Source organism: Daphnia carinata, chromosome 6, assembly GCF_022539665.2.
Source record: "Daphnia carinata strain CSIRO-1 chromosome 6, CSIRO_AGI_Dcar_HiC_V3, whole genome shotgun sequence".
Taxonomy (NCBI): Eukaryota; Metazoa; Arthropoda; class Branchiopoda; order Diplostraca; family Daphniidae; genus Daphnia; species Daphnia carinata.
Window position 1 is genome coordinate 1558968 of NC_081336.1, and position 12863 is coordinate 1571830.

A 12863-nucleotide genomic window follows, 5' to 3' on the forward strand; every position below is an offset into this window, starting at 1 on the left:
GGATATGGTTACTTGAACACTGGATTTGCAAATGCAGTACAGCTGACTTATGTTTCACATGGTCAGTTGAAGATTTCCCAGGTAAAATTTCTAGTAACTCAGCATTTGGTACCATCTTTACTATAATTTTATACAGTATCCTGCATGTCTCGTTAATTAAGATTTAAATCCTTTTATAGATTGACACATCAGTGAGCAAGGTTCAGTTTAGGGATTGAGAGCCCTCAGCGACTATAACACCTAGCCCATATTCAAATGGAAAAATCTATTGCCCCCCAGAATCCGGGGGGTAATAGCATTTTCTCTATTGCCCTCCGGAATCCAGATGACGCTGGCAACGGGTACCGGTGCGCCTTTTCTTTTGTAGAATGCGTTGCAAGCAGTGATAATAAATAATTTTATAATAGGCTAAGGAAAGTTAGGTTAAGTTAAGTTAATTAGGTTAGGTTAGGTTAGGTAAGTTAGATGAGTTAGGTAAGTTAAATTAAGTTAATTTAATTAGATTAGGTTAGGTTAGGTAAGTTAGGTAAGTTAAGTTAATTAGGTTAGGTTAGGTTAGGTTAGGTTAGGCTAGGCTAGGTTAGTTTAAGTTTAGTTTACTTTAGTTTAGTTTAGTTTAGTTAGGTTAGGTTAAATTAGGTTAAGTTAAGTGAATTAGATTAGGTACCATAGCTGCCGTGAAAATAGCCTCGTCAGCAGTGCCATCTGGATTCCGGGGGGCAATAGACAAAATGCTATTGCCCCCCGGATTCTGGGGGGTAATAGGCGTCACCTATTCAAATTGTAGCACATGATTGCTGCCACTGATTCTTCAAAATGCCTATCTTGTATGGAATGCTTGACAGCCAAATGGTACTCCGACTTCACATAAATATCAATTGTTTACTTTATTTACATTTATTAAAATTTTTTGAAGGAATGATTTAAACAAATGCCAAAGGTGAGACATGCTGGAAAAGCTTGATATGAATGTGTAGACGTAGTTTTGGAATTCAGAGGTGCAGCTGGCTGTTGGGTAAAACTTCATTTAAATTTTGTTTCAATTCAATATGTTTTAGTTACTATTTGTGTGATTACGCAAAGGATTGCGCCATCCAGGCAATGTGGATATTCTGCCATGCACATGATGAATGAGAATTCTTTGTCAACATGCAAGATGTTACTCCCTGGTAATGCTTTTCTGCTGAGTTTGTTTAGTTTTCTAATTTTAATCGTCAATGTTGTATTAGTAAACTACTGTTGGCAGCAAAGCTGATACATGGGGAAAACAGTTATGGCAAGTGCGATGAATAAATCACCATAGGTCAGTTCTCTTGCCTTCACACGTAGTTTTGTAACGAAGATGAATCATGGAGTCAAAAACATTAAAAAGTGGTACTATTTAAAATTTTTTAATTGTTTTAATTGGTGTATCACTAAGTGCTGATACATGTGTAGAACATGCTGGAATTAATGTCATTCTGGAGAGGACTAAAAGAAACGAGCTTTATCCATGAAGCAGCTCATTAATCATGTCCCTTCAATGGCTAACAAGCATTTCATAGTTTTGAAAATCGCGAAAATCGCGGTTTGCACTCCCTAAAGCGACATTCCTTAATCCTTACCTGTCAATAGATTTGAGTGCAACCATTTCTATTCTGAACTGTCGCCTACGAAATTCTTTTTCCATAAAATCAGGTGATATGATGTTATAATGGAAATTGTTGTCAAGACTACCGAGACCAGGTACATTGTTTACCTTAACGTATAGTGTTCAAAACAACCAACTTTGTAACCTATCTGTTTTTTATGGTGCATGGAACGTCCAACCGGAAAGCTCATGGAAGACCTCTGTGTCCAACACGAAGGGTTCTTCCAAACTTTCTTATTCAAGTTTTGGCTATGGTGATCATTTGCAACTGCATAGCCTTTTAGAAGCTCCTGACAGGAAACTACAGGAATATGGCAGATGATGGATTTATGAACCATGTAAGCTATATCAATAAGAACGTCTTGTGCTTATCTATTTTTATTTTCTTAATTTAGATTAATAGCAATAGTGAACCTGCTAAGGTTTCTGGTTGGGATGTGATGACGAAAAGTTATAATAATTTGAAGTACGGAATTGAATTTCCCTCCATCAGTCGCCTGTGTATTCCCGCGTATTACGGTATTAATTATTTAAAAATTGAAGTGCATATCTGGGCTCCCTTCCTTTCCGTAGCCCCGTTTCCCCTTGACTCATAATAAGCCCGTAGGGGGTCATGCCCCTACTGTACGGTATATATAAAAATAACATATACCGAGGTTTGGAGGGCTCTGGCCGGAAAGGGGACGTGGGGGTCCGCTTAGTCCGATGATGTGTTCACGGAGGGCTACGTGGCTATCACACAAATCCGAATTAAAGGTTAATCGCTCCTGTAAAAATGTTCCAAATCTTCAGCTCTTCTTCCGGCTTCTCTTAGCCAATCACCGGGTAATCTCCCCGGTGGGTCAACAAGGCAGTGTCTCCCCCTGCCTGGGTTGACGGCAACTTTTGAAAGGGCTATTGTGCCTTTTTAAAGTTGCAAAAATAATTGTAATGTGCAGAAAATTGTCAATAAAATTTTTTCCAAAATTTGGTTTTTTCATTGTTTGTTTTCTCTGTGTTCACACATTACATTTATCAATTTTCTTTTTATTTATTGACCTTGATGATAAGCATTGTTTCCATTGGTTTATCGTTTTAGGCGAAAGTGTTATATGTATTAATTTGATTACGATTAATTAGTGATTTAACAACGTTAACATTAGAAGAAGCGATTAATGCTTTTTTGTTGAATTTTTTGTATTATTTATTATTATGAAACATATATACAATCACATACATTTAACACATTTTATTATAATTTACACTTTCACGTAATTTGCACCAGAAACATACACACACATAACACCATTAACACATGTTGTAACTATTGGGTATTGAACCCTAATATTCGGCATAGCTGGCCGATGCTCAACCATTGAGCTAAAGTCACATATAATTTAATCTTTTATACCTTGAGTCAACGCACGATCATTTTGTATAGTCCATGTTTTCTTCTTGCTATAATATTTGCCAGTCTGATCAGCCACTGTATAAGTATCATAGCTTACTTGTAAAGGGTCTGGCTGCGGTGTCAGAATACCAAGGTTCAAGCCCAGTACGATGCTCAGCTCATGGCCTAAAGTCACATACGAATTTTCTCTTTTATAGCTTGAGTAACAATATAAGGGTATAGTCAATGTATCCCATCTCGATATTCTATTTGTTAGTCTCCCTTAGTAACATCTGAATGTCGGAGCATATATGTAGAGTGTCCGGCTGCGGTGCAAGAATTCTGTGGTTCAAATCCAGTCATAGGTCATAAAGTATCCACATTGAAACATTTCATAATCAAATAGTAAATAATTGTTGCTATTCATAATTTTGAAACTGTGCAATAGATGGCGGGTCGCTTTAATAATTGTTAGTCTGATCACCCTTTGTATAAGTGGTGTAGCTATTGTGTAGAGTATCCGTCTATGATACCAGCACACTTAGGTTCAAGTCCATTCATAACTCGTAGTAATCAATTTACATTTAAAATATGTGTACTATGGTGTCTTGAAATAACCTGCAAAAATAGTTTTCGATGAAATGTAACCCATGGCTCAATGGTAGAGCATCGGCTTCGCAAGTCGAATGTATAGGGATCGATTCCTAAAAGAGAATCTCATAGTTGACTATATCCAGAATATGAGAAAGCAAATATAAATTTTTCTTGAACCATGCTACACAAATTATTCTAAGTGTAAATATGTTGTCCTTAATAGATTCAGAAAAAAGACAAATTGAATATATGGTTCATGGCTCATTGGTTGAGCATCGGCATTGTACGCCGAAGATTAAGGGTTCAACTCCCGAATAAATCAAATAAATGTAATACTTGCAATTGAAACGATATGTAAACAAAGGTATATATTCTGAAATGAATGAAGCACAATGTAAACGTTTTCCAAATGTCGGAATAGATGTGCTATGATTAATCTAGAAAGAGCTCAACGCCTACGGTTAAAATCCGTGGTAAAACATATCAGTTTCTAAATACTTAGTACAGAGAAACATAATTTATTTATTAAAATTTGTTACTGGTTACGAGATTAACTGTTAGTAAAATATCCGTTCGCGTGCTTCGCACGAAGTTTCCCAACTCGACTCGCCCCGTGGAATCGTGACACCTGGGAAGGTAGCAAGCCCATGGAATCGGAAACCTGACCTGGGTATCGAAACCAGGAACCTTCGAGTTGGGAAGCGGACGCCTTGCCTTTCTGGCATCTGCCCCCCTGTATCCCCCCATTGGGATTTGGTTTTCTATTGACTCGCGCGCACTGTCACACTAATGTGTTGAAGTCTTAAACTTTAAAGTAGTGTCTCAAATAGCTCAATGGTAGAGCATCAGCTTAGCAAGCTGATATCTGTGGTTTCGAGACCCATTCAAGTGCTATGCGTATGGAATAGTGACACATATTAGTATGGCAATAATTTTATAAATCATAATGTTTGAAATAAACAAATTGATTTCTCAGGCGGTATTACCATTTCACTACGCAGCATGTTTATGCTGCAAGTAATATCTTATATAGATTAAATTGGTTGTAATTCCAATTTGTGTCATTGAACTCTTATAGGGATCGATCCCTATACACTCAACTCACGAAGCCGACACTCTACCATTGAGCCATGAGTTACATTGTACAGAAACCGTTTTTGCAAGTCATCTCAGGACATCCTATTTTACATTTTCAAAATGGTAACTAATTAACCTAATGACTTGGACTGGATTCGAACCTCAGTCTTCTGCTTCCATAGCCAGACACTCTACACATAAGCTATGATACTTATACAAACGATGATCAGATTACAAATAGTATAGCGAGGCGACAACCATTGACTATACAACATTATCGTACGTTGACTAAAGGTATAAAAGAGACAGTTTGTATGTGACTATAGCTCAATGGTAGAGCATCGGCGAGCAATGCCGAATATCAGGGTTCGACACCCAATAGTTACTGGAAATTAAAAAATATAATCAGAGACAATTACATCAAATCGGACTGCAGTCCATTACAACTATGAAACATAAATTGATTATCCCAATGTCAACGGTGATTGAAAACAGAATAATCGTTACGAAATCAGTACCAAAGCTCTTACCAACGTGGATTGCGACCACAGAAACGAGAACCGATCGTAAAAATGCAATTCGACCAGCGGCAGCAGTAGCAGTAAAAAGTTGCAAGCAGCAAATCAGGAAAAAAGTAAACAAAAAAATCAACACTGTAACAAAATAAAAAACACAAGTTTTCTTTTTTTGTTAAAAAAAAATAAATTGTATTGACATTACTCTGCACATATAAATGATTCTGCAACTTTAAAAAGGCACAATAGCCCTTTCAAAAGTTGCCGTCAACCCAGGCAGGGGGAGACACTGCCTTGCTGACCCACCGGGGAGATTACCCGGTGATTGGCTAAGAGAAGCCGGAAGAAGAGCTGAAGATTTGGAACATTTTTACAGGAGCGATTAACCTTTAATTCGGATTTGTGTGTAGCCACGTCGCCCTCCGTGAACACATCATCGGACTACGCGGACCCCCACGTCCCCTTTCCGGCCAGAGCCCTCCAAACCTCGGTATATGTTGTTTTTATATATACCGTACAGTAGGGGCATGACCCCCTACGGGCTTATTATGAGTCAAGGGGAAACGGGGCCACAGAAAGAAGGGAGCCCAGATATGCACTTTAATTTCTTTATAAGAATACCATAATATGACGGAAGGTAAATGGGCCATGGCAATTTCTGGCAACGCTTCCATCGGCTATCCATTTCAAAACGCCCGTCCTCAACGAACTTAACCCTTTCCGAACGGCTGCCATTATGTATCTATGTAAGGAAAATAAAAACATTAATTAGCGTTATTTTTTGTTTCAATAACTTACAAAAATCCAAAAGACTTTGGACAGGAGCTTTCGGACGGCCATTTTGAAGGCCAAACACTGTTCAACAGATATGGATGCAGCTGCGAAACAAGTTTGGAAACTAAATTCCTGTAAAAAGTAATACAACATGAGAAACCCAACTTGTATGTTCCATACATAACACTACCATTTGCTTTTTTCGTTTGAAATCAATAGAATCTTTTCATTGCTCCGCCACCGCATTGCTATAAAGAGAATCCTCAATCCTGTAATGTTTTAAAATCATAGCTATATCATGACTCCTTCAAAACGTAACCATCTTATTACTTGACAGCTTCAATGCCTAAGTTTCTTAAGACTTCAATTATATTGTTGAAGTAGTTGACATTCCTTGCATGCCGTAGGTTGCCATTGGATCGCGCATATCGTCACCATCTACAAGCAAGTACACATCTAGATGGTTTCTTCTATCATAAATGTTCACAACAGCTCAGTTAACATAGGCAAACCCTGAAATAGGAGCACGTTGAAAGGAATTTTTAGTTATAGAATTTTACCATGAACAATGAATCATATTAATTACGTTGCAGCGTTCTTTTGTTAAGAGATCTTACGAACACGAACCTTTAGCCAAGTAAAATACAGATTAACTCTGCAATTTCTCTGATCTTTTCGAAAAGGAAACTGCAGCAGTCGTCAACCAATAAGCCGGAGCCAAGATATGCACTTTAACTTATTTAATATTAAATACCGTATTGTGAGTCTGAGTAAAGTATAGAAATTCCAAGTCATCCATCCAATCATCACAATTTATTCAGTGTCTTGCTTCAACCAAGGATATTTACAGATCCAGTGCTCCTTTTCACCTATATATATATAAAAAAAACAAAAAAACTATGTTAAGCATACAAATTCATGCACATGTGACTTACATAACTAATACATTCATTGTTTGGCATGCTCAACTGGCAGAAGCTTGCAAAAGGACTGAAAACCACTGCATAATACCTGACAGATACACTAGCTCCAGTAGAATGCTGCATTGTTGATAGACGTCTTCCCAGTACGATCAAAATCCTTTCCTATTGAACAGAAAATTGTTATGTAGATTACATATGGTTAGCAAAAAAGCAGGAAAAAATGCTTCATGTTTACTTACAAGTCCCTTTCTAAGCAGGTGTGTTTAGGCTTTGTAAGGTTATTTCAAACTGCAACTTTCGAAAAATGATTCTCCCTGTGAGCTAGAAAATTTCTCATGTTGAACTGGAATTTTAATGCAATTCTAAATGAATCTCCTACCCCACAGAAAATTACTTTTGCCATCAAGCTGATATCAACATCAGTTCTTTAAATATAGTATGTTAAACAAAACCTGGAAACAAAACAGAGCGCATCACGAACTTTTTAATATGTTATTAATGGGGTGATATGCTGTACAGTCTAAGTTTCGTAAAAAGTTCTACTTTTACCTTTTTGAATTAAACTGGACATTGGCAAACATAAGAAGAACGATTATTAAAATATGGCACACTTAGCGATACCCTGGAATTCGGCAAAGCATTTCCAATTCTTCCATTCTTCAGACACAGTAGGTCTCTTTAACTAAAAAAAAAAACAGACAACCATGATTAACCGAATCATTCATTCGACCCCTAGATGGCGATTTAACACATCAAATTTCGTGATCCCTGATAATATTTGAGATCTGAACTTCGTTGCCAGAATAGACATGCCTTCAGAAATACCCCCGTTAGATGTTATAAGTAAAATCACGACCTATTCGGGGTTTATAAAGGACTACGTAAGGACTTTGGGCTTACAATAAGGACGGTAAATCCAAGCGGCCCTTATTTTAAGCCAACGGTATTTGTTCAATGTGTGGCTTTTTCACTGCGAACCCTAATCATACGTAGAACAAGAACATTAAACCCCAAACCCTACTCATATACATGGGTTTAAAATAAGCATTTCGCTCCCAAGTATTTCGTGCAGTGTGCCACCCTTATACGTGAAAAGATGAATCCTGAACAAGATCCATTACCACCAGCAAAGTGGAGTGAAAATTACAGATAAGCAGTATTCACGAGCAAAAAAAAAACTACAGGAATGAATTATTGGTACAATGATTTATTGACTGAATTACCTGTTTGCAAATGTGTCAAAAACAAATGCTTTGAAAATTTTGATTGCTGCACAGAATTTACATTCTTCCATCCTTGATGTAAACGTAGTAATCTCGAGTAGCGTACACGTCATCTCAGCATTACTTGGCTTGAGCAGAACAAGCAATCAAGGACGAAAGTTTCGAAAATCAAATCAGAAATGCCATTTCGTCGTGCAGACAACAAATGCCAAACATTAAAAGGTGGCTCTTTATGGAGCTACGAGATCGACATTGGGCGGGAAAAGAATCACTGGGAAGAGGCGATGAAAGATGAACCGTGGTGGAAGGATCGATGAAGGAAGCACACCAATGCCAGGCTGCGTCATAAAACAAAACTTGTGGCCCTCTCGGCAACGCATGGCGTGCATTCTCGGTTCCAGTTTATGGCTGCAGGCGCGTAAAGGAGCCGTGGCCATCGTTTTGTTCGGCGCCAATTGTCTGTCAAAGGAAATGAGAGTGCAGTGCGATCCGTCATCCTCGCCAAAACGGTATGTTACTTTGTCGGGATCGATCCACACGGTCAGTTCCAAGGGCAGTTGAATGTCGTTGTAAGTCAAGCCGGCCACGATGACTGCAGTTTCAAAAACTCAACAGTCATCTCTTTACGTCCTTGTCCTGTTATGGTTGATCCACAAACATTGCATGAAGTCCAACCATGAACATCCAAAGGTCCTCAGTATAGTACTATTGGAAAAAAATAACAGCATTATTAGCACACCATTCACAATTCCAACATTCTCTGAGTTCACTTGACTATTCTACTATTTACTGATTGAAGATGCATTTAGTTAATATTCTGAAAATACTTCCAACAGAAAACCTTCAGTTTCTTTATGAATTTCAGGGTTACGATAATATCATGCTGTACGAGATTCAAATGAAATATGTCATGACAATAATTTGTTGGGGAGAATTATTAACCTTTCTTGCAACCATAAGGGAATAATTGAGGACAGCTTCATCACTTACCAATACAGCAGACATTCTTTGAGTATTTTTTGCCCCAAGATAGTGTAGAACCAAGATGCAACTCTAAAAGTCACACAAATAACTGTGTACAGAATTCCAATTCTTATCCTGGAATATGATTTAGCTCTTCTGGTACAACGAAACAAAATACTATTCACGTCTTTAAGAAATGGTCGCGTCTATCGCCCATCGAATCCAGATGGCACTAGTTACAGCGAAGGTGAGTCTTCTGACCTTCCGCGGAATTTTTTCGCTGTTATTTTTTTGTTTATTATTTTATTGAGGTAAAATCTTAGTGGTTACCACCTGCAAATGCATTTATTACTTCAGAAACTTATCACAAGATGATGCTAAAGTATAACTAAGAACTGAGTAAGCCATTTCTTATCAGATGTTTATTTGGGATTTTATCTCAGTAAAATAACTCAGAAAGTAAAAAGATACCTGAATAGCAGCAAAAAGACCACACGAGGACATCAGATGATAGCAAAAGACGGCCAGATATTTATACGTATACGTATAGGTATATATATGTATTCAATAAAAGAATAGATTCTGTAAAAAAAATATTTTTTGTTTACTATTATTGATTATTTTTAATTTTGTGGTACCGTTGTTTCCCATAACTAACTCGTTACGGTGCTAGAGCTATCGGCAAAAGTTCTCCACTTGGACCAGAAAAATGGAATCTGTCATCAGTTGGATAAAACAATGTGATAAAATTAATGTTCAACTACTCACTAGTTGTTTGCTTATATTAAATACATGCCCGAAATGATGAGTAGCAGACGTAGTTTCCATATTGAACTCTGCAACCGGGACCCCTCTAGCAGCTACCTGAGGGGCAAACATTGCAGCAGGATAGACTACAGATGATGTCCCAATAACCAAACATAGGTCACAACTATTAAGATCCCTCTCTTGAATTTGGAACAAAGTTATGCACATGAAACACATGTAATAATATTGATGGGATACCAGCTTTTTTCAGAACAATGGGATCCAAAGTTTCATGAAACCAAACAACATATGGCCTTAGGAGGCCCCCACAAGATGAAACTTTGCATCTTGGAAGTGATAATTCAGGAATCTTTTCTCCGCCTTCAACTGGAGATGCTGACCTATTACAGAGCAGAGCTGAACAAGTTCTTTAGCATACAAAAAATATTGAACACAGATAGCTTATACCCTTTTCCTCTAAGAGCTTCACAGATAGGATTGTCATAATTCGCTTCCACCTTTTTACATTTTAGGCACTGAGTCTTGAACAAGCTTCCATGTAGCTCCAATACATTTACAGATCCAGCCCTTTGGTGGAGCTCATCGATATTTTGGGTTATGACACTTACATGTTTGCCTTGTTTAGTTAGTCTGGATTCAAATTCAGCTATTGCTTTATGTGCCTAATAGTAGAAATATTACATAAGCACAAGAAGAGATTTTGCGGTTGCCACGTTATTACATTGTTTGGATGCTTTGATGCAACAGTTTCTCTACGGTGGTGATAAAACTCCCAAACAAGAGAGGGATTGGACCGAAAAGCAGACGGGGTGGCTAAATCTATCGCCGAATATGTCCTCCATAGCCCTCCTGCCCCGCGAAATGTAGGGACCCCAGACTCGGCAGATACTCCTGCACCCGTCAATATCACAACAGCATTGGCTTTAAGTAAAAGTTTTCGAAATGAATCCATGTCAGCAGACGGACTAACGGACATTGCTAGTGTTAATTACGAAATCGAACAAACGCAGCGACATCTAGTAGAAGACTCAAGTGATCATGGTGTTCATGAAGTTTCCGATAGCCTTGCTGAAAAAAATTGACACGTGAGAAAATGAAGCTCGAAAATAAATGTAACAATCCATTCGCTTAAGCGACTCTGCTGCATAAAAAACGGATTGGAGTATCATTTCAATGACGCGTCATGAATATTTGATTTATTGTTTCAGGATTCGAACCTTAGACATTCGACACAACAGGCTGACGCTCGACGTTTGAGCCATGAATCATATTAATTACGTTGCAACTTTCTTTTGTTAAGAGATCTTACGAAAACTAACCTTTAGCCAAGTAAAATACAGATGAACTCTGCAATTTCTCTGATCTTTTCGACACAGAAACTGCAAGCAGCCGTCAACTAATAAGAACTTTTTTCACCCACAGCCTTCCCTTGTCTTCTGCTATGCTAGCAGACGAACTTCAATACTATTAAACACTGAAGAGCATACAAATAGAAAAAAAAAACAAACATTGTTTTGCCAGCCAACTGAATTTCTTGAGAATTGTAATAAGTATCAAAAAGGACACGAGAGGTACAAAGAAATGCACAATAAATAGTATTATTTTTTTTGTCGGAGGCTGTTGTATGCATGTATGTTTAATTGTAAATACGGTAGGTCGATAAAGATAGAGAGTACAAACAAACGAAGGAAGAAAAAGGTATAGGAATAATCCGAATTCCACGTAAAACCGGAAGGAAGCAAGGACAAACATATGCTGTACACAACGAGTTAGTTATTCTGCATTTTGCATCCTGAATTGGCCCCCTCCCATGTCGAAGAAAAACCAAGTGGTAAAAATGTCTTCTGCTAGTGTGGCTAATTAATGTCTAACAAAACGCGTACAAAAATCTGGGTTTACTACAAAATCAGAGGAAAAAGGCGAAGCACGAAGACAGATCAAAAAGATCGCATCCCTATACAGCAGGAGAATTATTTATAGCAGCAAATGATATTCTTCAAACGCATGGTCAGTATTGTAAACATGCCAAACCGAACACAAGCGTCAACAAGTAATTTTCTTTTCCTTGATTCCCGAAACGAAAATTTCATACTGAACGGGATTTAACATAATCTTTATCAAAAGGGTAGCGAAATCATATCCTAAGACATCAGAAAAATGAAGAGGGGTGAATGACATCAACTGGATAATGGTCCGCACGTCATTGCTGAGATATATGGAAGTTTCAGAACAAGGAAGAAGAATACTAACATAGGAATTTATGAAGAGATGATGCAACTACTCTGCATTCCCTGCAACACAAATCCAATTCGATAAAAGAAAAAAAGGGGAAAAACAATTTAAAATTACGTTAAGACAAGCGAAATACTCGAGAAATACGGCGCAGTAGTGTTTTTTTTCTTTTTTGCATATGTTTGTGTTATGTCATTATTCTTGTAAAGTAACGATTGAGTTGGGCCGAAAAAAATAAGACTTTGCTTAATGAGGCACACATCATAGATAAACATTCAACTGCAGTTATTTAATTGAAAAATACGAACGTCGTAGAGCAGTAGATGGAGGACACAGCATGAACACAGTGGGGAAAAATACACACACAAGTCACGACGAAAAAAGGCCAGGACGTCGACATGAAATCAACAACAACAAAAGCATCACCACATTGGTTACAAAAGTATATTTTTTGACTTTTTTTTTTTTAATATATCGAAAGGAAAAAAAAAAAGGGAATCATTTTATATGATGCATATTTACTCTCTCGACATGGATGCTCGGCTCTCCCGCAACATGGGGAGGCATCTGCGTGACAATGTCAAGAATTTTTGGTTTTTCTTTTTATACAAAACACGAAAAAGAAAAACGGTATGGAACAGCTGTTTTCCATGGTCAAAACGAGGCAATTTTGAAAAAATAAACAACAACGTAAGAATACGTCGAAGTCAGTACACTTGTACCATATAAAAAAAACAAGAAAAATCCCCCATTGACGCTAATTCACCACATTGCACAAAGAAAACAAACTGGAAT

At 37.6% G+C, this 12863-nt stretch overlaps 3 protein-coding genes and 2 long non-coding RNA genes across 6 annotated transcripts in view; 1 reads left to right on the forward strand and 4 right to left on the reverse strand.

Moving 5' to 3' along the window:
* LOC130690611 (SPARC-like) overlaps positions 1-8140 on the reverse strand; it is a 38898-nt gene extending 30758 nt beyond the window's left edge. Inside the window, exon 1 of the mRNA XM_059495847.1 lies at positions 8134-8140. The gene's annotated coding sequence lies outside the window, so the exon portion shown is untranslated. The remainder of the gene's footprint in view (positions 1-8133) is intronic.
* LOC130690616 (uncharacterized) lies at positions 647-2318 on the forward strand. The gene is made up of 7 exons (XR_009001046.2): positions 647-852; positions 917-1015; positions 1084-1169; positions 1230-1374; positions 1438-1725; positions 1817-1968; positions 2026-2318. It is a non-coding gene; the product is annotated as an uncharacterized LOC130690616 (long non-coding RNA).
* LOC132088112 (uncharacterized) lies at positions 6969-7336 on the reverse strand. The gene is made up of 3 exons (XR_009421341.1): positions 7262-7336; positions 7122-7203; positions 6969-7044 (listed from the first exon to the last, which is right to left on the reverse strand). It is a non-coding gene; the product is annotated as an uncharacterized LOC132088112 (long non-coding RNA).
* Positions 8141-9475: 1335 nt separating the features above from the next.
* LOC130690576 (NAD-dependent protein deacylase) lies at positions 9476-10837 on the reverse strand. Of its 2 annotated transcripts, none has more exons than XM_057513603.2 (6): positions 10558-10837; positions 10284-10498; positions 10074-10216; positions 9865-10015; positions 9707-9784; positions 9476-9650 (listed from the first exon to the last, which is right to left on the reverse strand). In XM_057513603.2, the coding sequence occupies exons 1-5, from the start codon at positions 10810-10812 to the stop codon at positions 9730-9732; spliced, it is 819 nt and encodes a 272-aa protein (XP_057369586.1). In that variant the 5' UTR covers positions 10813-10837; the 3' UTR covers positions 9476-9650; positions 9707-9729. The 2 variants fall into 2 exon arrangements, with proteins under 2 accessions (XP_057369586.1, XP_057369585.1); XM_057513602.2 differs by having other exon boundaries at positions 9861-10015.
* Positions 10838-11414: 577 nt separating this feature from the next.
* The window catches only part of LOC130690544 (RNA polymerase I-specific transcription initiation factor RRN3-like), a 34933-nt gene continuing 33484 nt past the window's right edge, over positions 11415-12863 (reverse strand). The window contains exon 7 of the mRNA XM_059495841.1: positions 11415-12856. Within this exon, the coding sequence (XP_059351824.1) occupies positions 12776-12856 (81 nt within the window). The 3' untranslated portion in view covers positions 11415-12775. The remainder of the gene's footprint in view (positions 12857-12863) is intronic.